Below are 25904 nucleotides of genomic sequence, written 5' to 3'. Positions count from 1 at the left end.
CGGCCAGCGACTGGTGGATACTCTGGACCAGTCGGATGCCATTAAACTGCTCCAGCAGGACGAATGAAAGCACGGGAGAGCCGACGCCCTCGGTTAGGGGGTTTAACTTCTGCTGGATCAGAGATGAACCCTGAAAGGAAGAGATCAGGAATGTCGTGTGCATATTAAATATACTCTGTGTGTGTGTGTGTGTGTTTATGAGTGTGTGTGTGTGTGTACCTGGTTCAGTCTTTTCCACAGGTTGAGTACAGGTGAGAGTCCGCTAGCCCAGAGCTCTCGGTCAAACTTTGACCCTGCAGACACCGGCCTGCTCAAAATCCTCAGCTGGGAGATGACCTGTACAACCACAGACAGACAGATGCCTTCTAAACAAGGACTGCCTGGTAGGAAGGCCACGCCCCTTTTACCAGGACTGAAAGGTAAAGAAGCCACTAATAATACAACTCCTTCACTAGGAGTGAGATGAAGAATCCATGCTTCCTCCAGGCCTTCCTACAGGCATTACTGCTTCCTTCACTATTTTTATTTAACTGTAGGTAAACAGGGGACTCGGCCTGTACTCAGACTGACAGATACAGGGGTCACACCTCCTTTATTGAGACCGACAGGTACATGAGCCAAATCTAAATGACTGGGACTGACAGGTTACAGGGATGAGATCACCTTTACAGGATCAGTGCACTACACTACGCATCTACACTGGGACTGTTTGTTTCTTTATTTTATTAGGATTTGAACATCATGTTTTACACAGTCACCTCACTTGCATGTCTTTGGACTGTGGGAGGAAACCGGAGCGTCGGGGGAAACCCACACAGACACGGGGAGAACATGCAAACTCCACACAGAACGGACCCGTACCGCTCCACCTGGGAATCGAACCCAGGACCTTCTTGCTTTGAGGCGACAGTGCTACCCACTGAGCCACTATGCCGCCGCCCCCAAACACACACACACACACACTCTCACACTAAGAATACAAAAATGCAGAAGACTGACAGGTATATAGGCCATACCTCCTTCACAAGGACTAACAGGTGCAGGGGCCACACCTTTTTATCGAAAGTGACATCTGTTTACATGATTCAGGCCTCAGTTACTGGAACTGACAAATAAAGAGATCATGCCATAAAGGAGACGTGGCCTCTGTACAGTGTTTTGTCTTATCACAGCTTTTACTGACACAGATGAGAGTTTTAGTTTCTTACATTAAAACCTTGGCCTCCTAAGTGACCAGACAAAACAAAAGTGTTTGCAGCCCTGGCAGAAGCTTTAAAATAAAAATAACACATTTTTATCACCACGTGGCCACTTCCTGCAGGGCTGGACGTGAACTATTCAGCCGTGGTGACGTTAAAAACGCCCAGTTTGAACAGAGCCACAAAGATTCCCAGAAGAAATTTGTAAACTGGGTCACAGCAGGTCAAGATTACAACGCAAACACAAATGTTCATGCAAGCACACACACATAAACACACACGCACACACTCTGTGTACCTGTGTGCTGGTGATCCGTTGAGCAGAGCGCTCAATGTTAGCGGGAAGCCCGAAAAAGCTTGGCTTATCATCTTCTGGGAGACTGTCCACCACATGGCGATAATCCTACACACACACAACAGTTTTATTACAAACTTTTCAGCTACACCCGATGTTTGTGGTTGTTGAAGACTGAAACTCTTGATTTTGAAGCAGATTTTTATAAAACAAACAAATCTAACTTATTAAAACACTTATTATGACGATGTATTACCGGTTCACCTATCTTACATGTCTGGACTGTGGGAGGAAACCAGGCTCACCGCTATGCTGCAAGAGTTCGGCAGGTTGATCTGAGCAGGGAAAGCCGACATCGTTCTGCCCCGTGAAAGAATCTTGTTGCTAAAGAACTGGTGTAAATACGAGCGAAGCACTCTGAGGTCGCACACGTTATCCACACGGCCGCCGTAGATTGCGTTCTCCAACAATCCATGCGCGTAGTCCCACTGAAAGACCTTACCACCTACACGCACACACGTTCATACATAAAAACAGCTCATTATGATCATGTGCAGACCTCCACATCCTCACCAGTGCAGTAAGTATGATCAGAAGAAAGGGAACGGATTTCAAAACGTCTGTATGTCCATATGTTCCTGTGGGCAGTCCGATGCTTTTCTGGTGGCATGCTCAGGACGATCAGTACCCATCAGCAGTCTAATGCTGTGGTTTTGAAATCCTTGCCAAGGAGCAAAAGATGCTCCTTCGATCCTAAAGGAATAAATTAAGGACTGCGGGATGAGGTAACATGAGTTTGGGGAGGTTAAAATGATTTTCATGTAGAGGAAGTCAGTGTCGGGGATGGTCCTGCTTAAGGTACCTCCAAAGGCAATAAAAATAGCATTACGCTTAGGAATTATGACTGTTCTTTATTGATCATGTGAAAGGGACCATAATGTGAGCAGTGAGGGAGGTTCAGCAGACTCATTAGAAGCGAGAGCTAAATCAGCAGGCAAACCAGTGGAGTAAGATGCTGCCACAGAGCAGCGAGAGCTTAATGGTTAGGGCTCTGGACTATGAATCAGAAGGTTGAGGGATTGAATCCTGGCTTGGTCTCGCCAAGCCAGCCACTGTTGAGCAAGCTATTGATCCTCCTGGCTCCAGGAGTGCAGTATAATGGCTTAATCGGCACCTGACCTCAGCTTACAAACAGGCTGGAACTTGTGAGAAAAATAATGTAATTGTACTGTATACCTGTATAAATCATAAAGTATTCAGACCCCTCGACTTATTACAGCTTAACAGTGTTTGAATCGATTTTGAACAGATAGAATTGCCCGTTTTACCCATGAATCCACACATAATCAACCACAATGACAAATGACATTGATTTTTTACTGCAAAAATGTCTTATTCACAAACGTTTTCAGAACGTTTGCTGTGGCGCTTGAAAGTACACCCACAAAGATCCAGTTTGCTTGAATTACGTGTGTGATTTGTCTAGAACCCAGATGGAGTCCACATGAATTGATGTAGTTTGGAAAAGCACACGCTTGGGTCTATAAAGAACCAACAGATTACACAAAGCTTGCTAAGCTTGTTGAGACGCAGCCAAGAAGGTAATAAAGTGAAGACTGATGGGTAAAAAAAAGAGGAAAAAAAGGTTAAAGCGTCTAAATATAATAGGCAGTAAAGGCATTTAAGGTTTGTCATGCTGGTTTAGTTCAGGTTTTGGTTGTGGCACCGATTTGAGCTTATTAGAGCGCAATTTAGAAGGTGGGAACATCAGGGGAGTGATGTATCATGGTATATCAGGGGATGTTTGGCTTAATAAAGGGAGGCATGATAAAAATTCCAGAAAAAACGAGGAGTTCTGTTTTTCATTACAAAAAAATGTCTAAAATGAAAAGGGGTTGTGTTTAAGTAGGAGGAGATGCTCTGAAAGGTTGGAGATTTACGAGAAGCTAGGAAGAACCGAGCCCTCAGCTGGCACCAAACCAAGTAGGTCATCCAGAGCTACGGAGGTAAGTCTAGTCACAGTGAGAGCAGACGAGAAGCAGCTTGCAGGATGAGAAAACCTCCCACGCTGCCTGTAATTTTACATGTAATTTGATTATTTTACGGGTTTCTGGATGTTCAGTCGGTGACTTTCATTGGCTGTTTTCTCTCTCTCTGTCTGCTGCATGCTATTGTTAGTAATTTATTGATCACACTTACAGCACACACACACACAGCGCTAAGTGATAACGTTCAGAGTGTGATCAATAATAATGAATACCTATTACACACACCCGAGCTGATACTGGCCTGGTACTGAACACCAGGTACATTATTATTGAGTGTACACACACACACACACACACACACACACACACACACTGTACACACCTTCAAACAGTCGGTCGATGATGTTGAACCCAGCTCTCAGATCAGACAAAGAGAATTCATAGAACTTAGTCCAACCCTGAAACACACACACACACACACGGCACCATTATTAAAATCTGCACCAGCAGGCGTTTGGGTGGCGTATCCCGAATCTCAGCTCTGCTATTCTGCAGGCTGGATGCCTAATAGTTGACTCAGTACAATACTATACTGCCAAATAGTGCAATTCTGACCCCTGCTGGCTGATGGTGCTGCACTGAGTCAGTGTGACTCTATGTACACAAAGCTGATCCACATATGAACTCGCCTCATGCAGGTGAAAAGATGCAGTCGGCTACTGCACACGTGTCGTGGGGTAGCGTAATGCAATTGGGCGAAAAAACCTTAAGACTTAAACCGTGTGTGTGTGTGTGTGTGTGTGTGTACCTGTGGGATGTAATTGCGTCTCTCCTGACACACAGCGTGGAACCAGGCGAGACAGAAGAGTGACTGAGCACGTGCAACGTTTCCCCCCTTACTGATCTGATCCGAGCTCCAAGACTCGTACGTCCTCAACAGGTTCTTCTTTAGCCCGGGGGGAGCCTGACATACCACACACACACACACACACACATATACACACACACACACCACACACACACAATTTATTTTCTATAATATCAACTTAATGTGTATTCATATTATTCATATCTGTCTGTTTTCATGTCTGTGTGTGTCTGCCTGTCTGTCTATCCCCATCTTTGTACATCAGTTTCTATCTACAGGTACTAGATAAGACTACACTTTAATATCTGTCTGTCTGCCTTTCTGTCAGTCTGATTCCGTCCATGTGCCGCCCCCACCCACCGACACACACCTCATAGGTGACCTTGAGGCTGGACTGCAGTAGGATGGATGGGAAGTTATGATGAACTTCTGAAGTCAACCACAGTCTGAATCCTGCTTTTGGGTGCAAGCTGTTTAGCTCCTATAAACACATTTTAAACATGATACATGAACATAAAGAAGCAAAGCACAGAAGCACACATCTCTCCACATCTGTCTTCTAATTGTTCTGTGTATAACTGTGTGGATCTGATCGTACAAAAGGCAGAAACTTCACAAGCTTCAACTGGACAACACAGACTGAACTGAAGGATGATGAATTACTAACCATTACTGTGCATTTATTATCAGTGTTTAAAATCTAAAGTTAATTAATCCAAACATCCTCGAGGCTGTCCAAGAAGGATGGAGGTCCCAAATGATTCCTCTCAAGATTTCATGGATTTTTAAAGAAAACAGACACATTTCACAGCAGTCATTTAATCACACTCATACATGGAATAGATGGAAGCTACAATACAGAGCACAGCTACCTTAATGGTTGAATGTAACCCTAGAACATCAAGGGACAGTGTAAGGCTTCATGTTCTGTCTCAAATACGTGTTTTGACCCCCCTCTGCATCCACAGAATCGGTTGGGAGTTTTCCAAACTCAGTTTCCTGTTTCAGCTGCTTTAGAATTCGACGTCTTGGACATTTTCACTAAGCGATTGCAAGCCGTAGCCTAGTGGTTAAGGTACTGGACTAGTAATCAGAAGGTCACTGGTTCAAGCACCACCACTGCCAGGTTGCTGCTGTTGGGCCCTTGAGCAAGACCCTTAACCCTCAGTTGCTCAGACTGTACACTGTAATTGTAACGTAAGTCGCTTTGGATAAAGGCGTCGGCTAAATGCCGAAATGTAAATGTAAGCGATTGCTAACTGAATTGCCGTAGGATTGCTAGGACGCCTCATGGTGCAGATTAACCAGTAAACATAAGGCACTTAAATGTTAAAGCAACTTGCATCTTACACATGAAAGGGCTCATTTCACGGTCCGTGACGTGATTTTCACGCCCATGGATTAGGTAGGGCTGTTGCCCTCAACTTTGGAAAGGTAGAACCAGGACCAGTTTTATTCTACCAGTGAAATAAGCTCTTACTGCAAATATTGTGTGTGTGTGTGTGTGTGTGTGTGTGTGTAAAATCAGCCCTCACCCACCACCACTCTTGCTGCCAGTGAAAGTCATTAACTAAATTAATTATGAACCTCAGGGAGCAGCAGGGACACTAACCTGCTCCAGTCAGCACTTCACACAGGAGGGATTATAGATGGTGGCATGTGGGGGGTGAGGGGGGTAAAAGAGAGAGAAAGGAGGGTAACGAAAAGTAGACAGAGCGAGAGAATCTTATTACTGAGAGAATCTAGCCCTGAAACTTAAACTTAATACTTGATGGTCTGGAACTGAAACCTGAGCGCGGACCGAGGTTCCTTCATCTGACATTGAAAACGGTCCCTGTTCAACCCTGTAACCCAAACCAGAATAAAACTGGACCTGGTTCAGTGGTGCAGTTTCCCCTGATCACGATTCCAGCTGTAGAGGTTATACACAGGGCATAAATCACAATGAAAACCACAAAAATGTGTTGTTTATTTAAAGGGCAGTGATAGCTCAGTGGTTAAGGTACTGGACTAGTAAACAGAAGGTTGCCGGTTCAAGCCTCACCACCACCAAGTTGCCACTGTTGGGCGCCTGAGCAAGACTCTTAACCCTCAATTGCTCAAAATTGTGTTCAGTCATAAATGTAAGTCACTTTGGATAAAAGTGTCTGCTAAATGTCATAAATGTAAAGTGACGTTAGGAAATGACTGTGAGGCAAAATCCAGATTTCTCTCTGTGTTCTGACCCTCCATCCACACAAAACTACATTTTAGCTAAATAAAAACATCTATTAAAAAAACAACACATTTCACACACGCTCAGTAGTCTGTAGTACTGAGAATACGTCTTGGCAAAGTGTCAGATGCTCGGGTTACATTTTTCTGGTCAATAATTTTGGGTCCAATGTTTAATATTTCATATTTACTGTTTCTCTAAATTTATATTTATTTCTTTTTCAATTTCATGATTCTATAAAGCAAGCAAAAAAATACTCCCAGATCCTCAAGGCTACATGGACCTTCAGAATTAAAAAGCACAGTGTTGTGGGTGCCCAGGTGGCGCAGCGGGATATTCCGCTAGCACACCAGCACCGAGTTTCTGAACTCCTCGGTGTTGCCACCGGTCGGCTGGGCGCCATCTGGTGGGCATAATTAGCAGTGCCTGCAGCAGATACTAATTGGCCACCGTATCTGCAGGGTGGGGACCGGACTATGTGTGGGTGGGTGGGTCTTCATACGCTGTGTAAGGACCCTGATTGGCGAAAGAGACGCCTGTGCAGAAAGCAGGGGCGAGAGTAGGAGGGCTGTGCACGTGTCGGAAGAGGCGTGTACGGCGACGTGCTCTCCTCGGATGCAGTCTGGTATCTCTCAGCAGCGGAAGACAAAATTGAGTCGCTAAATCGGGAGGAAAATGCATAAAAAAGGAAAAAGCATAAAGTGTCGAGTGTAGAGTGTGTTGGTTTTACCTTCTCCAGCAGGGGGAGCCACTGAGTGACCAGGTGAAGGTTCTTTAGGCAGAGCCAATCCCCGTTATTCACACACTCTCTCAGAACCTGCAGGGCTACATCAGACTGTCCTTGACCCATAGCCACCTACACACACACACACAAAGCTTGTTTTAATCATATTAATAATCATTATCGTCCTCATGCTTTAATGTCATAAACACAAATGAGTAGAACCTCACAGAACTGGCGCCCCTGGAGCTGAGAAGGATAAGGGTCTTGCTTCGATTGATTCGATCTCTCAACCTTTCAATTGATAGCCCCAAGCTCTACCCACTAGGCTCCCACTGTCCCATTATTAGTTCCACTTTAGTACTTTAGTACAGCATGACGTTTTGCACGTGTTAGCGTCACCTAAACAAACTGACCAGGAGTGTGCACGTGTTATCACATCTTCGCTGACTGAATGACAGAATGCACCTCATGGTAGTGCTCTGATCCCACGCTGTGGTTAGCGAGCTCCTGCAGCTCCTGAGATGGATCCGCTCCAGGAGAAATGATAATCAGCACCGACTCCGTCTCCACCGTCTCACCGTACAGTCGCTTCAGGTTCAGCGGTGGAGGAGACAGCTCCCTCATTCCTGTACGCAGACACACAGACATCACAAACCACACAGCGCAGGCTAATGTTAACAACCTCGTTTATATATAAATACACACACACACACACACACACATACATATATATATAGACTGGCCAGGCATAACATTATGAGCACTGACAGGTGAAGTGAATAACACTGATTATCTCTTCATCACGGCACCTGTTAGTGTTAGTTAGTATATCAGGCAGCGAGTGAACATTTTATCCTCACAGTTGATGTTAGAAGCAGGAAAAATGGGCGAGCGTGAGGATCTGAGCGAGTTTGATGAGGGCCAAATTGTGATGGCTGGACGAGTGGGTCAGGGCATCTCCAAAACTGCAGCTCTTGCGGGGTGGTCCCGGTCTGCAGTGGTCAGTATCTATCAAAAGTGGTCCAAGGAAGGAACAGTGGTAAACCGGGGTCATGGGCGGCCAAGGCTCACTGATGCACGTGGTGAGCAATCCAACAGACGAGCTCCTGTAGCTCAGATTTCTGAAGAAGTTAATGCTGGTTCTGATAGAAAGGTGTCAGAATACACGGTGCATCACAGTTTGTTGCGTATGGGGCCAAGTCAATATTAGGAGAGTGGTCATAATGTTATGCCTGATCGGTGTATATAGTGTTTTCCTGTATAGTTGTAATTTGTCATACTACTGTATAACAGTAATTGCAATATGTTTTTATTTTATTTTATTCTACTCTATTTTATTTGCTCTGTGCTGGAGCTGCTATAACACTCAAATTTCTCCCATGGGGATCAGTAAAAGAATCTGATCTTGAATCTTACATTTGGCGGCCCCTCCGGTTGTAATCAAAGTACAACAAAGTAAACGTATTTAGTTAATAATTGCTTCTGGTGCGGAATAACGTTCTACAAAATTCAGTTTGTCCTATTAGGATCAATTTACTTTTCTGCAGACGCTTTTATCCACAGTGTACTGTCTAAGCAATTGGTGGGACTTGAACCAGTGACCTTTTGATTACTACTCCAGTACTTTAACCCCTAGGCTACAACTGGCTCATCAATTTGAAAATAAATACAAAAAAAATAATAATAAATACAAATAATCATCCCAATTTGGATAAACTCAATTTCCCTGTGCATTCTGGCAGGCTGTGCAGGTTGCACGACTCAGGGTTTCTCACTGACTAAGAGGGTCAAATCTGGCATGTCTGAAGCTGCTAAGGCCCAGGCCTTGACCAGACAGTACAAGCTGTTATTGCATTAACAAGGAGCTGAATCACCCCCCTCCCCAACCGCCCTCATACACAGCCAACTGTGTCTACTGACTGTCAGACTCTTGTGGACTAGCGTGTTAGATACAAATGAATAATTAGGACAAACGAACTCCTTAATAATGAAAGTCATAATTCCCTTTCATCTAAAGTGCCTTTTAGAACCCCAGGGCAACTAGAGCCTTATCATAAACTCTGATCTAATGAAATTGGAAATAACTACACATCCAAGAAGACTAAACATGAGCTAACGGTGCTAGTACGAGAGGATTTGCTCCATTGTGCTAAATTACTTAAAGTGGATTAGAAAAATAACTCAGCAGAACAAAAGTGCGAGTTGGAGACATGAAGGCAGATTGGAGAAGTAAAATGGGACGCAGTGGAGAGAGAAACAGACGTGTTAGAAAGTCTCAGACATTATATCCTTCAACTACACTCCAGCGCCTCCACCATCACACCATCTGCGGGTGTGGGCTATTAAATGTAGCTTAATCCTATCCAAAAACCTTAAATAAATACTACTCCAACATTCTAGTATGAAGTATAGAGCTTTCTCATCCTGCCTACACACAGTTAGCAAAACAGTCAACGGTGGGAACATCACTAAAGCAGTAAAGCTCGTGTTTACCCAATTAAAGAGCACATTTGATTCCCCACTTTTGTAATAAAGTTCACATTAAAACAATCTTTCCTGAATTATTAAAGTACAACTGATTAAACAGTGGTTTACTATCTTTTTTTAATGCATTTTCTCCCCATTTTCCTCCTGATTTAGCGACTCAATTTTGTCTTCCGCTGCTGAGAGATACCAGATTGCATCCGAGGAGAGCACGTCGGGGTACACTCCTCTTCCAACACGTGTACAGCCCTCCTACTCTCGCCTCTGCTTTCTGCACAGGCGTCTCTTCGACCAATCAGGGTGCTTACACAGCGTATGAAGACCCACCCACCCATACATAGTCCGGCCCCCACCCTGCAGATACGGTGGCCAATTAGTATCTGCTGCACGCACTGCCAATTATGCCCACCAGATGGCGCCCAGCCGACCGGTGGCAACACCGAGTCTCGAACCGAGGACTTCAGAAACTCGGTGCTGGTGTGCTAGCGGAATATCCCGCTGCGCCACCTGGGCACCAGTGGTTTACCATCATGATTATTTTTCTCAGGATGTTCATCCTGACACAGCGCTCCCTATGTTATCCGGGCTTGGGACCAGCACTGAGAGCGCAAGTCACAAGTGTGCCTCCAAATCCCTTCACCCTCCGCCAGACACAGCCAATCATGTCTGTGTAGATGCCTGACCAACCGATAGTAAGTCAGGTCAAGTCAAGTTTTTTGTATAGTGCTTTTTACAATGGACATTGTCTCAAAGCAACTTTACAGAATTCAGGACCGACAGACCAAAAAACCCTGTTGAGCAGCTGGGGGTGACAATGGCATGGAAAAACTCCCTTAATTTACATGAAGAAACCTTGAGAGGAGCCAGACTCAGCAGAGACCTCTGTCCTCCTTAGTAATGGCCTCCCACTGTTCCACATAAGCACCCTAAACTAACATGAACCGTTTACATTTTTGCTTTAATCCTAAGAGACTTACAGTTGTGACAGTCTAAGCCTTGAGGGTTAAGAGCCTTGCTCAAGGGCCCAACAGTAGCAGCCTTGCAGTGGCTTGATTATTAGTCCAGTATTTTAACCAAGAGTAAAACCCTGCACAAGTCAGCAGTGCTTAACCATGTTATCAGACGGACCACAGCAGGGAAACAAGCTTGTGGGCAGCACAAATGCATTTACAGCATAGCCGTATGGGCAGCACGTCCCATGTGCCATGTGTGGTTTGTGCCACGGGTTAAGAACCTCTGTCAGGCAGTCGATTCACAGAGCGAATTCTAACACACGGCCACTTCCCTCTGCAGCCGTCTGCTTCCATTACACACCTACACTGTACAAAACCCAAGAGAAACCCCCCGCGGCAGTTAATCAAATCTGATACGATAACAATCCGGACTGTAAACCCGCTGTCAACATTTATAGTTTAGCTTTTTAGTGCTATACCTAGCTACTGTGATAAACTCCCGGTGGCACGCAGGGCGTGGGGGGTTTATTTCTACTGGCTTGTGTTAGCTGCGCAGAAGAAATTAAATAAAGGTGACATCGGGAAACCTTACGCACAAAACCGAATCAATAATAGATGCATGCAGGCTACAGTAATTAGACACACTTCTTTACACTCAGTGGTGCTACTGGCGAGCATTTTCAACAAGGTAAACACTCGACCACTGATCAACCAGGCAGCAGCCGAACCCTGACGTGAGCTCGCATTTACGTTTCTCCTGATTTAGCGCATCCAATGTGTCTTCCGCTGCTCACAGACTCCAGATTCGCATCCAAGGAGAGCACGCCGCTGCCCACGCCTTCTTTACACGTGCACAGCCCTCCTCTTCTCCATCTCTTCTGCCAATCAGGGTCCTTACACAGCGTATGAAGACCCACCCACCCACCCACATGTAGTCCGGTCCCCACCCTGCAGATACGGTGGCCAATTAGTATCTGCTCCAGGCACTGCCAATTATGCCCGGCAGATGGCGCCCAGCCGACCGGTGGCAACACCGAGCCTCAAACCCGGGAGTTCAGAAACTCGGTGCTGGTGCGTCAGCAGAATATCCCGCTGCGCCACCTTGGCGCCCTACATTTAGGTTTTTGGTATTTAGCAGACGCCTTTATCCAAAGCGACTTACATTACAGTTACAGTGTACAGTCTGAGCAACTGAGGGTTAAGGGCCTTGCTCAAGGGCACAACAGCAGCAACCTTGTGGGACTTGAACCAGCGACCTTCTGCTTATAGTTCAGTACCTTAACCACTAGTCAACAGCTTGCCCTATTTTTTTAAACAGCAGAAAAAAGCAAGTGAGCTCAGGTTCTAACATTAAGCTCACCTGCAAGGGGTCTTACAGAGCGCAGTATCCTACGAGGAGAGACACACACTGTTATCCGTGATAAGCCACCCCCTGCAGACACCTCAACCGGTCAGCCGAGGAACCCTGTTAAACTTGAACTGATGAATGTTGAGTAAGTAGTAACTACCTGTCCTGTCAAGAATGTAACCAAAAGTGTAAAACATGACGTTTAAATCCTAATAAATAAATAAATTCCTTAATTGTGTGACAATCCTAGTAGCCTAGTGGTTAAGGTACTGGACTAGTAATCAAAAGATCGCTGATTCAAGCCCCACCACTACCAGGTTGCCACTGTTGGGCCCTTGAGTGAGGCTCTTAACTCTCAATTGCTTAGACTGTATACTGTCACAGCTGTAAGAAGGATAAAAGCGTCTGCTAAATGCTAAAAATGTAAATGTAAACTGATACTCTACGTTGCTGTTTGTATATTTTTGACCCAGAAGTTTTTGTGATATTTTAAGAAAACCCCAAATAAACGAATGCAAAATATTCTGTTCCAAAAGTAACTGAAGCCCCACACAAGCGTAGTAAAAGTAAACTTTCTACTTCCTGTAACTGTGAAAACCAAGAAATCAGAGTTCACTTGAGGTTAATATTAAAAATAATACACACACACACACACACACACACACACAGTCTTCAATTATTCAGCGAAGTGATTAAGTGAGGAGATGTTATCCTACTGTTCTGCCTCGGAGTGAAACAGTGTGTGTGTGTGTGTGTGTAATAATGTTCCTCGAGCTCAGAATCATCGTTCAAAAAGCGCCCGGACCCATTTATCTTCATACACAGATTCCGTGTGCGTTCAGCGCTTTCGGATGTTCGCATCCCAGTGAGCATGTTCACCTAGCACAACAACCGCCCAGCGTTAAACCGTGCTAACACCATCGCTAATACTGCTAATCTGATTAGAACGGCTTACAGCTGAAATATACAGGTATACAACACAGGTGATGCAGTGTGTGTGTGTGTGTGTGTGTGTGTGTGTGTGTGTGTGCGCGCGCGTATAACTGTGGCATCTGGCAGATTAGCATTCATAAAGGGATTAGCTGGACGGAGTCATTAGCATTCCCAGTCTTTGTTATTGCTCTATAGAGATGAGGAATCAGAGCTACTAGCATTGTTAAGGTCAGACGGCACTTTATAGTGATGAATTAACATTAGCATTATAGAGGGGTGTAACAGCGCCGGGGAGCAGAGGAGACAGACAGAGAGCAAGACCGCTGAAGCGAGAGTCAAGATAAACTGACACGGGAAATTTGTCACACTGTCTAATTGTCTATTGTGTGTGTGTGTGTGTGTGTGTGTGTGTGTGTTTATTAGGATTTTTTAACGTCATGTTTTACACTTTTGGTTACATTCATGACAGGAACGGTAGTTACTCATTACACAAGATTCATCAGTTCACAAGGTCATATCACACACAGTCATGGACAATTTTGTATCTCCAATTCACCTCACTTGCACGTCTTTGGACTGTGGGAGGGAACCGGAGCACCCGGAGGAAACCGAACATGCAAACTCCACACAGAATCGACCCGGACCGCCCCGCCTGGGGATCGAACCCAGGACCTACTTGCTGTGAGGCGACAGTGCTACCCACTTAGCCACCGTGCCGCCCTATTACCCGTTTATACTAAATGAATTATTCTGTTCGGCTGCCTTGGTTAAGGCTCGCCACAGAGTATCATTCATCTGCATATTTGATTTAGCACAGTTTTTATGCCGGGTGGCTATCATAACACATCTCTCCATATTTTTCCGGGCTTGGGACTGGCACTAAGGGTGCACGGATATGCCCCCACCCACGCACCCTTATCCCAAATGACTGGGTTCACATAACACCATGGGTCTAGCCTGGACCAGAAAAGGCCGGGATGTGTCCTTTTTTATAATTGTGCCATCATTAAATTTTTTGCATCATATCACGTCATAATAATATAATAATATTATTTTTACAGAATCCAGCAGACGTTTTTATTCCATGCAACTTACAGAAGTGCTTCTCTTAGTGAACTTTTTCTTCCTCTCTATAAGTAAAGAACGGTCTCAGCCAGCACGAGGGGCTCTGTGTCTGTAGGGGAAGGGACAATGACTAAAACAGGGTTCCTCGGCTGACCGGTTGAGGTGTCTGCAGGGGGTGGCTTATCACGGATAACAGTGTGTGTCTCTCCTCATATGATACTGCGCTCTGTAAGACCCCTTGCAGGTGAAAAGAAACAATCTGGCTGCACACATGTTGAAGGGCGCACATAACAGCGTGAGCCCCCCTCGACCAGTGTTGGGGGTGGCAGAGAGATAAACTCCAATTGGCCATTACTGGATTGTGTGAAAAAAGGGGGGAAATGATCAATAAAGAATTTATAAAAAACTAAAGAACTGTCTAAAAACACGGATCTACCGAAAGCCTTTCAGAAGAAAATTGTGAAGTTGGTGAGAAGATGAGCCGTTAGTCATGCTTTGAAAACAGACCGGGGAAGTTCATTCCACCACCTGGGTGCTTGTAGAGAGAAAAGCCTGGATGCTGTCATCCTTCAGTTCTGAGAAGTGGCTCAAGGCGAGCCAGTCGTGTGCTTTTAAAGAGTACCGTGTACAGAACGGAGTTTGATGAGTGCTCCGAGGGAGGTCAAGGCAGGTCCGTTTTTGTCTTAGCCAAAGACGAATTGAATTGAATGTGGGCAGCAAGAGGAAGCAGTGAAGGGAGGGTGCGAGGCTGGCAGAGCTTGGGTGGATTAAAAAACAGATATGCAGCTCCGTTCTGAATTAGTTAGGGCGCATTTTGCGCCGACTGTGCCGTTGTTTCCTATGGAGTGTGGCGGTGCTGCTTAGTCTGCCGCTGATCTTAAGGTGGCAATTTCAATAATTTCCTTCGGGATAAGTAAAGTATCTATCTATCTATCTATCTATCTATCTATCTATCTATCTATCTATCTATCTATCTATCTATCTATCTATCTATCTATCTATCGTCTGTCTATCTATCTATCTATCTATCTATCTATCTATCTATCTATCTATCTATCTATCTATCTATCTATCGTCTGTCTATCTATCTATCTATCTATCTATCTATCTATCTATCTATCTATCTATCGTCTGTCTGTCTGTCTGTCTGTCTGTCTATCTATCTATCTATCTATCTATCTATCTATCTATCTATCTATCTATCTATCTATCTATCGTCTGTCTATCTATCTATCTATCTATCTATCTATCTATCTATCTATCTATCGTCTGTCTATCTATCTATCTATCTATCTATCTATCTATCTATCTATCTATCTATCTATCGTCTGTCTATCTATCTATCTATCTATCTATCTATCTATCTATCTATCTATCTATCTATCGTCTGTCTGTCTGTCTGTCTGTCTATCTATCTATCTATCTATCTATCTATCTATCTATCTATCTATCTATCTATCTATCTATCTATCTATCTATCTTTCTTTCTTTCTTTCTTTCTTTCTTTCTTTCTTTCTTTCTTTCTTTCTTTTCAAAGCGCCTTCAATGAGACAAACTGTTTGATGCGGCTCAGGCAAATCAAAAAACAGCGAGTGAGGAATGTGATTAGTGGAGGAACTTATGAGCAGTAATAATGAAGAGAAGTTTAGTGCTCCTGTCTCCTTCTTTTACTACATTAAACCACATTAAGCTTTATTTTCAACCAGATTCTCACACTTTCTCAGAAGCTCGAGCTGTAACACAAGTTACAAGTTGACGTTTCACCGCACCGCTCAGGCCGAGCACTGAACAAAGCAGCGATCTGTGCAGAGGCTCCCGGTTTTGCCACTTCTCATGTGAATGCGCCGTACAGAAGTCTGTGCGTATGAATGGGAACACCTGACAGGAGGGAGTTGGTCGGCATACAGTCTTTAAATGACAAAAGACTGGACAAAAATCTGAGTAGCTTCCATAGAAAGGTAAGACTAAATCTTTGTATGGATTTGGAGGGTCGCTGTGGGTCCAGGCCTCCCGTAATCCCTGGGCGCATTGCAGTAACACACCCACACAGGACACAAATTCACAAATCCCCCAGAGACAGCCAGTTATGTCTGTCTGAGGACACCAGACAGGGCGATTGCACCGCTGCCAATACGCACCCTGGATCCCAGCAGTAGTAGGCCAGCGTAATTTATCCCTGCGCCACCCAGGCTCCTCAATTATGATATAAAAAATATTAAATCGTTCATCAACTCATCAATGCAGCTTTAAAAGTTTATTATTCCATTTACCGCGGCTTTAGCGATGCAGCTCGGACTTGTGATGAGTGTAAATAGGAGCTAATCAGGGTCCCGATGAATGCGCACACGCATGCATTATTGATAATACAGCAGGACCGCTGGCACCCCGTCCTGCAGCCGTGTTAAATTAATTGCCTAATTAGCAAATTAAATGGCTTGTTTACGGACAAATTGGCTGAGTGTGTGAAACATTCACTCAAGGGCAGTGTCAATTAGCATTAGCATTGAGTAAGCGCTCCGAATCGTTTCAGTGAGTGACACAGGACGTCGGCTGATTACGCACACGCACACACACACACACAAACTTTCACACGTTAGTTAATATTAATGCCTGAATATCACACTCATGACTCTCCAATCATGTGAGGTGGAACGCTTGTATTATGGGGTGAACAGAGGGGAGAAACAGATTGTCGGGAATGAGTGATGAGTGTGTGTTTTCTTCTCTGCATGAATGTGTGTGTTCATTCAGCACGGCAGGGGTCTAATTAATTTTGCGAAGGCATAAATAAACAAATGACTCAACAATCGTTCTCTCGCTGCTTTTCTCTGCTCACCTAGGGTGTGTGAAGCAAAGTTAGCCATGGCGCTCTGCAGTCTGTCCGGCCTGAGAGCCTGGACCACCAGCACCTGCCAAAAAATCCCCAACAAAGTTAGAGCAAGCGGAAGGTCAGATGAGGAAAAGCTCTAGATATTATGTCACTATTGGCAGAGATGGTAAAAAAACGCAGTGTTGGCACCTGAGGATGAATATTAATTATTTACCTGCTGTTATCCAACCTAATATTACAAATCCATTATTGTATCCTGTGTAGTAAAGCCATTGCTTGTGGCAGCTGACTGACCTGCTGAAAGAGGGAGATCTTCCTGGTGATGGAAGCTGGAATTTCTTGTTCGCAGTGTGAACTTTGTGAAAACCGGAGCCACAGATCAGCATCACTGAGACACAGGGACTGAAACAGCATCGGAAATGTATTCTACACACACACACACACACACACACACACACCCACACTGGTTAAGATACTGGACTGATAATCAAAATTGCTTAAAGTGTATTCCGTCATAACTGTAAGTCTCTTTCAATGGGACAGCAGTAGCTTAGAGATTAAGATACCGGATTAATAATCAGAAGGTTGCTTGTTCAAGCCCCATCACCGACAAGTTGCCACTGTTGGACCCCTGAGCAGTGCCCTTAACCCCCAATTGCTCACTGAACTGTATTCAAACATAATTGTAAGTCGCTTTGGATAAAACTGTCCGCTAAATGCCAAAAAATGTAAATGTAACACACACACACACACACACACACACACACACACACACAGAGCACAAAATGACTTACAGTCTCATTTGCTGTATGTATAATTTCTGAGCCAGAAGATATTTACATTTCTAAAAAGGTATTTAAACAGTTATATGCTACAAATGCAACTGGCAGTAATATACAATTAATAACAGTGCTTAATTATTTAAATCCTAATTAATTAGCTGCATTATTTCATGATTCGATAATTAAATCTTACAGTTACTTAATTGTTTCTGTTGTGCGTGAGCTTGTGTGGCGTAATGATAGAAGCCAGAGTTGTGACATGGGCTCACAAATACAGAAGGCGCATGCTGGTACGTGAACCTAGCCACTGGGTGAAGGGGCACATATCAGTGCACCCTTATTGCCAGGCACAAGCCTAGTTATACAGGTGGGTAATGCCAGGAAGCGCACCCAGCATAAAAACTGGCCCGAATCAAATGTGTGGTCATGTGATCTGCTTTGCTGACTCCTAACTGGAGCAGTCGAAATAAATCCGTCGTGTTGTTTGAATTTGCCCAGCGATTCCCATAACCTACCCCCCCTCCACCCCAATCAGCTGGCTCACTGTGTTCTGAACTCGCCGTGGTTATCAGGCACACGCAGAACCTTGTTTACCTGCTGCTTTCATGCTCAGGTGCGTTACCTTCAGTAAAACCACAGCGGTTTGTCTCTCCTGATCAATCCAGGATGGAATCTGTTCCTGCAAAGACCTCTGGGACTCCTGTACATACAAGAATAGATTAAGGAAACCTATAAAACGAGGCCAAAATATGAATAAATAAGCAAAGTAATAAATAATAATAATTATTATTATGACAGAAGCATTTTGATACCATTTTCCTGACCGTGTCTGCTATGATCAGTCCAATAAACGCTTCCCATTCCTGAAACACACACACGCTGCTTTAAACGTGGATCAGTGACAAATTAGGATTAAAAAATTACACATTTCATTTCAGTCAACCGCTCTATCCTGGTCAGGGTTGCAGCGGGTCCAGTTCCACCTGGAAACCTTAGACTTAAGGTAGGCTTACGCTGGACAGGGCGCCAATCTATCGCATGACTATGTCTGTGCACCCCAAAACAAAGCCAATCATGTCTGTGCTGATGCCAGGCCAGCTAATAGCACTGCTGAGATTAAAGCATAGATTTAAGCAGTGGTGGGCTAACGTAAAAGATCTCTGCACCACCCAAGCACAACTAAAATGTGCAGGTAAAGTCAAATATTTTTCCTTTATTGAATAATTACATTTTCTAAGAATTTGCTGCATCAGAAATATGTAAACAGCAAATTAGATGATGCATTTGGTGGTGCAAAAAGTCTCTGCACTAAAAATGGCACATTAAATCTCGACCAAAGTTTTTCTGAAGAAGAGTTTCTGGTCAGATTGAGTTATTCGGCCAAAGGTGAGGACTTTAAACCCAACAGCACTGTACCTACTGTCAAGCATGGTGACCGCAGTGTTATTCGTCGGAACTGTTTTGTTGCCAGCATAACTGGTGCATTGCAGACGACAATCAAGCTGCCTGACCTCATATCTATTTAAACTAGGTGGACTGTACTTAAAAGTCGAGTCTGTGTCATTTCATTCACATAGCTGCGAGGGTTTCGTTATAGGTTTGGGAATCCTTACGTTCTCCAGGAAGAGTTCAGGCTGCATTCCCTTCACAAAGTGTAGCGCGAACATCAGCTGATCCGCCTACACAGAAACCAGCAGTCAGTTCAGTAAATCCAAACATCCTCAGCACTCCAGCAGATCTGCAGTAATACTGATTTAGCTTCTCTATTAACTGACGAGTACCAGCTATTACAGATTTAGCTTCAGGATTCCAGCGGTCATGCAGCGGTCAGCTTTTAGCATTTTTTTTATCATCTATTATGGACGAAAGTGGGTTTCAAATTCCAGGCAGATTTATTTTGCCATGTTTTACAGCTGCTGGGTCAAAAATATACACACAGATAAATTCAGATGATTAATTTGTTGGTTGTAGAAAACATTGATTGACTACAGATCAGAGCCCATATAAATAGGACTAATTTGACTGCAGAAATGACAAAAGGTATGTCTACAGAGCTCTGTAAAGATCTCATGCAATAATAATAATAATAAGAAGAAGAATTGTAATAATATTAATAATAAATAGTACATTTTCACAATTCGGTAATTTTTAAGGCAATTTAAAGTAACGTTTTGTCCCAAAATCAATCAAACACAGGGATCAGGATTGTGTACGGAGAGTCATGCACTGATCATGACACAGCCAATCAAGCCTGTGTAGGCGCTTGGCAAACAGCAGAGCTGAGATTCAAACTCAAGAGCTCAAGATCTAAGCAGTGGTGGGATAGTGTGTAAAGCGTGGATGGGCGTCTTGAGCATGCACATCTAATAGCAATGTAAAGCCTATTTGAGTGTGGACCTGTTTTCAGTTGCGTCTTATTCACAGCACCTATATTTTGGTATATTTTTGCTCTTGGATTACTTCTGGATACGGAAAAACCGAAAGAACTGAGTTGTTTTTGCTTTCAAGACATTCCTGTTCCATTTACCCGTTTATTTACTTAAACGTTGAGTAAACTGCCTAAACAAGAACTGATCTTTCCAATTTGAGGATAATCTTCCTAAAGCTCCACTCTACCCAGCCTGTACCGAGCTTTGTGTCCACAGAGCACAGCCTACAGCCTACGGCCTACAGCCTACAGCCTACAGCATGCGCTCTAATGCATTTCAATGACCCGGCCCCAGAGCGGCCAGCGGTTGGCACAGAAAGCACTTTGCTTTGCTGCAATGTGATTGTGGCTTAAATGTGGCATTACTTGGAGAAAGCTTACAAAACAAGGTGTCTGAGACTTTAAGTCTCGTGTGTGTGCTCACACATTCTATTTGAAGCATCTGTCGACACACACCTTCCTTAAAAACACTCTTTTTTTCTGCTCATGCAGAGAACACACACACACACACACACACACACACACACCATCTATGTAACATTCACTCTCTTTCTTAACACACTCACAGATACAGAACGAGTCATGAAAAATCATGAATAATGCATAGAGTAGAACTTTGTATAACCCTAGTGGTTATACAGTAAACTACAGCAACTTAGATTTTTCCAAATTTAGCTGAACCATTACTAACTGTAATCCCACAGAAGCATGAACGGTACACAGACGAGTGTTATGTGCATCAGAAATACATGTGCTTATATACGTATGTCCTCACTATACAGCACTTTTGTTTACCTTAAACAGCGAGCGGCAGACGTATTCGTACACCATAGTCCTGAGAGAAGCTTCCAGTGCTGCGATCCTCAGCTCGGTGCTGTCACTCTCCTAACGTGCACACACACACACACACACACACACACACACACACACACACACACACACACACACACACAAAGTACCTATTAGACCTATTAGACGATCATTTGCTATAGAAATAAATGTATGTGGTAATTATTAGGCTTGTGCAATATAATGATATAATGAAACAGCACAATCATAAAGCCATGATGCTTCAGTGATATAAATAATGACCACGGTACTTTATGTTCAACATTAAACTTTATTATTGCTATTTTTAATTCATTTTGCATTTGTTATCATATACAAAACAAACAAAAGTACTTAAGAACAGAAAAATGCTCTGGTCACATCTCTCCATACTCCATAAAATACTCCATAAACTTCAATTGGTACAGAACTCTGCTGCACGCATTATCACTAGAACATTGTCTGTTGAACATATTACTCCGGTTCCTAAACAACTACATTGGCTTCCTGTCCAGGATCGTATCAACTTCAGAATTCTGCTCTTAACGTTTGAGGCTCTTCTTAGCAACTTAGCACCTAAATATCTTACAAATCTTCTCCATGTCTACACCCCCTCCCGTACTCTAAGATCATCTTCTGCTTTTCTTCTCTCTATTCCATCCATCCACTTATCTTCCATGGGGGCTAGAGCCTTTAGATACTCGGCTCTGCGCCTTTGGAACTCTCTCCCTCGTGACATCCGTGCTATTAACTCTCTCGCTATCTTCAAGTCTCGTCTTAAAACTTACATTTTTAAACGTGCCTTTCCTTAATGTACTGTTATTGATGATGTTAATCGGTATTGTAAGGCGTCCTTAAGTGTCTAGAAAGGCGCCCTTGAATAAAATGTATTATTATTATTATTACTATTAATGAAAGCGGTATATAAAAGCAATGTTTAAATGGAAATAAGCTTCATGTGAAAGTGCCACGTACAGCTAGTTTGTGGACCCGGACCAGAGGTGGCTTGTCCTGTGTGGGTAGTACAATAAGAAAACTATATAATCCAGTCTGAGCTCTAATATTGTAGGAGCAGGCTGAAGAGATCTGTATCTGAGGCCAACTACAAACTCCTGTCTATATAGTAGATGGGCATAGTGGGTATCTAAGTGGGTAGTGTATTTATGTGTGTGTACCTGTTTGGTTTGCAGTGCTCTGTGGAAGATCCTGATGAAAGCAGCCAGACTGAAGCTGTACATGTTATTAATGCGCGATAGATCGGTTATTACAAAATACATCTTACTGGCACTTTCTGCTAAGGGCAGATATGCATCTCGCTCCTGCAGAGAGACAGAGAGAGAGAGAGAGAGACAGAGATAAAGAAATGTGGCTTTGCTGACCCCAAAAGGACGTCTGTGTTAATGCAAACAAAACACAGAGCTCAAAATACACCCATGTGCCTAATATGCTGTCAAAAAGCTTTGACCGGGCGATACATGGACTCCACAAGACGTCTGAACTTTTGCTTGTGTTAGTGTGTTACAAAAGCTGCTCTTAAGAACATGTTTAGCACTGTCCATATCCAGCTTCTGCACGGGCATTTTCCAGATATTAAACCTTGCTTAAGATCACAAACAGCATCGCAAAACCAGCAAAGGGACAAGCATGAAAAAAGGGACGTCGTAGCCTAGTGGTTACGGTACGGGATTAGTCATTTGAGCAAGATCCTTAAGCCTCAATTGATTAGACTGTATACTGTCACAGTACTGAATGAAGGCATCCGTTAAAAGCTGAAAATGTAAATACAGTAATCCCTCGCTATATCGCGAGCTTCGACTTTTGCGGCTTCACTCTATCGCGGATTTTATTCGCAAGCATGTCTAAATATAAATCGCGGATTTTTCGCTGGTTCGCGGATTTCTGCAGACAAGGGGTGTGTTCGAAAAGCTCGCTCTCTCTCTACACAGACGCATTTCACGTCATCCTGCGCGCGCTCCCGATTAGGAGGCTGTGCCAAATCCTAGATGCCTTAATATCCTCACTCAAAAACGAGTGAGCATCCGGCGCTGCCTTAGTGATCAAGACAATCCCAGAATTCATTGCGGGTCAGGTGCTCCTCTCTCGCAGAAAAATAAACAAGGCTGACGGTACGGACAAACGAATGGAGTTCTTTTCAAGCGTAAATAAAATATTATTGATTTTTAACTTGTATAAACTTGTACCGAGTGTTTTTATTTGCAAGTTCGGGCTCGTCAGGAAATGTAACAGTTATCGGTACATGAAGAGAGATGTTATATTGACGTTAGCATGCTGTGCTACCTCAATCCATTGGTTTTAATGACAAGTTTTAAATGCTAAAGCCGATGGAATTGGGTTATAAAAATAACCATATAAACACGCGGTTTCACTTCGCGGATTTTCACCTTTCTAGGAGGGTTCTCTGACATCGCACTTAATCTTTAATGCACATTTTCAGCTTTTTGTATTGCGATGGGTCATGCATACCTACCCACACACTGTAGTGATTGTTACCTGGTCGAGTGAGGCCTGCAGTCGGTGTGATTCGGTCAGAGCGCTGTGTATCAGAGCGCTGCTCGCCTTCGTCTGATTCAGAGACTCGATTAGCTCTTTATTCTCCAATATATTCCCCTGAGCTGTGGCCAGAGTCTACACACACACACACACACACACGCACAGTACGACATCATTATAATATAATATAAACACTATACAATAAAAGTATAACTATTTCAGATGTTATATTATTAGGAATGACTCTAATGACCTGCCTAGGTTTTATATTTTTGTATTCCCATCCACCAACCTGTCTAAATCACTAGCTAATTTGCTTCATAGCCAGTTAAGTTTAGTTTAAAAAAAGGCAAAGGCTCAGTCAAATACAGCTTTTATCATTCAGACTGACACATGGCCTCTCATGTTTAAAACAATATCATTAAAAATCAATCAGATTATTTGCTGTGAAAACACTGCAGTTTGTCACTGTTGAGCTTTGTTTTGTATTTATATAAGTGAACAAAATGCATGCTGGGAATTAAAGTAGTAGTTGTTAAGTGCCTCTAGCAGTGAGTCCTCCAGTAGCGTGAGCTGTATCTTCTTCTCCTCTTCTTGCTGCAGCAGTTTGGTTTTCTCTCTCTCCAGCTCTGGCTTCTCATGCTGGATGGTCAATGCCAGTAACTACACACACACACACACACACACACACACACACACGCACGCACACACACACACATTAGGACTTTAACACTTGTAATACTTGTAATTTCAGAACACATACGTTTTGATTTAGGTTCTTACATAACTTTCTTGACTGTTCACAGTCCAGCATGCTTTATATTGTCATGTAAACAAAACGTCTGCTCCTGTCTCGTTTTTCTATGTAATAAGCAACAAACTTCACTTCAGGGGCTTGTGTGTGTGTGTGTGTGTGTGTGTGTGTGTGTGTGTTACCTGTCCCCGCAGTCCAGCTCTTGTTGTAGTGAAGTTCACTTCAGTTATGACAGATGCAGCATCAGGTGGAATGAAGGGACTGGGGTTGCGGGTTGCCAGAAACAGGCGGAAATCCTCGTTGTAGTCGACGACCTTTTCTCCGATCTGCACCACGTAACGGGGACCTAAAAATACACAAGAGTTACAGTTACGGTGCCGACATGGAACAGAGCATCTGCAGCACGAACACATTTACGTATATGGTGTTAAGCGGCCGCTTTTATTCAAAGAAACGTACAACTGTTACTAACACGTACCCCCCGCCAACACACATGTAACACACAAGTAACCACCAGCAGGAGTGAGTTGATTCACCACCATGTACAAATAATAGCTTACGCAACTGGTGTTTCTGACTGGCACTTGTGTTCACACGGAGGTCTCAGAATATATCTGAATATGTCTTTTACCTCACTCATCATTTTACTCAGTACCACGTACTGGCCAACACTACACCTGTCTCTAGTCTCGTCCCCCTCAATTTCTTTAGATTAGAAATGTTTATTTATTTTACGTTTTTTGGTGTAAGCGGATGCTTTTATTTAAAGCAACTTTCAACTGTGACCATAAACAATCCAAGTCATTGAGAGTTAAGGGCCTTGCTCAAAGGCCCAGCAGTGGCAACAAGGAAGTATTGACATGTGAACCAGCGACCTTCTGATTACTACTCTTTACAGCTTTACAATTGGAGAAGGTTGAGGGTTAGAAGTTCACACTGCTGGACCTTCTTCTCCTTACAATATAACATACTTATGTTTGTTATATTGTTTGTTATATTGAATATAACAAACGGTAGAAAGGAAAGATATAAATAAACTAACAGAGTGAACTGAACTAAGAATGGATGGACGACTCTCTATAACAACACAGACATTCTGTAACAAAAATAAACAGATGGATGAACAAACAAACAAGTATGGTGTTTATATCATGGACGGCTAGATGAAGTTATGGATGATGGGAGTTATGAATGAACAGATTGATGGAGGGAAATAGAGAGAGGGACTGATTAAGCGAGGGATGAAAGTAAGCAGAACGAACTAATGATAGAAAGGCAGCTTGATAGCTAGAAGGGTGGAGATGAATGAACGCAAGAACTGATTAATGGATGAGTACATGACGGAATGGGTGAATCAATTAAAAGCTGAATGAGCAAATGGATGGGTGGGTGGATGAACATCTGAAAGGGCAACCTGACAGATGAATCAAGCTGGAAATCCAGATGAATGGATGCACATATGTGCAGATGAAGCAATAAATAAATAAAAAAAACAGGGTTGGGATGAACTTACCTTGAGCGATAAGATCTCTACGCAGCAGGGGATAAAGCACTGGCTCTACTCCATCCACCTCCTGAATAATCAAGGTTTTCCCAAAACGCACCGCTAACTCTAACGACGTCATAAAGTTTGAGTCCTGAGAGACAGACAGATATTAAAATAACCGTTGCATATAAAAATCACTGTGTGTGTGGTTCT

The 25904-nt window shown here is 43.4% G+C and overlaps 1 protein-coding gene across 1 annotated transcript in view; it reads right to left on the bottom strand.

The window, feature by feature from the left end:
• The window catches only part of dync2h1 (dynein cytoplasmic 2 heavy chain 1), a 75316-nt gene that overhangs the window by 6841 nt on the left and 42571 nt on the right, over positions 1-25904 (bottom strand). The window contains exons 67-86 of the mRNA XM_063017199.1: positions 25719-25842; positions 24388-24551; positions 23995-24114; positions 23452-23586; positions 22116-22259; positions 20908-20997; positions 19298-19363; positions 18497-18547; positions 18307-18384; positions 17197-17328; positions 16909-16981; positions 7755-7915; positions 7296-7421; positions 4721-4831; positions 4291-4446; positions 3865-3940; positions 1800-1999; positions 1498-1602; positions 220-336; positions 1-130 (exon numbers count right to left, since the gene is read on the bottom strand). The exon at positions 1-130 is cut by the window's left edge and continues 80 nt beyond it. Of these exons, the coding sequence (XP_062873269.1) occupies positions 1-130; positions 220-336; positions 1498-1602; positions 1800-1999; positions 3865-3940; positions 4291-4446; positions 4721-4831; positions 7296-7421; positions 7755-7915; positions 16909-16981; positions 17197-17328; positions 18307-18384; positions 18497-18547; positions 19298-19363; positions 20908-20997; positions 22116-22259; positions 23452-23586; positions 23995-24114; positions 24388-24551; positions 25719-25842 (2359 nt within the window). The remainder of the gene's footprint in view (positions 131-219; positions 337-1497; positions 1603-1799; positions 2000-3864; positions 3941-4290; positions 4447-4720; positions 4832-7295; positions 7422-7754; positions 7916-16908; positions 16982-17196; positions 17329-18306; positions 18385-18496; positions 18548-19297; positions 19364-20907; positions 20998-22115; positions 22260-23451; positions 23587-23994; positions 24115-24387; positions 24552-25718; positions 25843-25904) is intronic.

The sequence above is a fragment of the Trichomycterus rosablanca genome, chromosome 20 (assembly GCF_030014385.1).
Source record: "Trichomycterus rosablanca isolate fTriRos1 chromosome 20, fTriRos1.hap1, whole genome shotgun sequence".
Lineage (NCBI taxonomy): Eukaryota > Metazoa > Chordata > Actinopteri > Siluriformes > Trichomycteridae > Trichomycterus > Trichomycterus rosablanca.
Note: the sequence above shows the minus strand (reverse complement) of the source record. Positions and strands in the feature narration are given on the sequence as shown.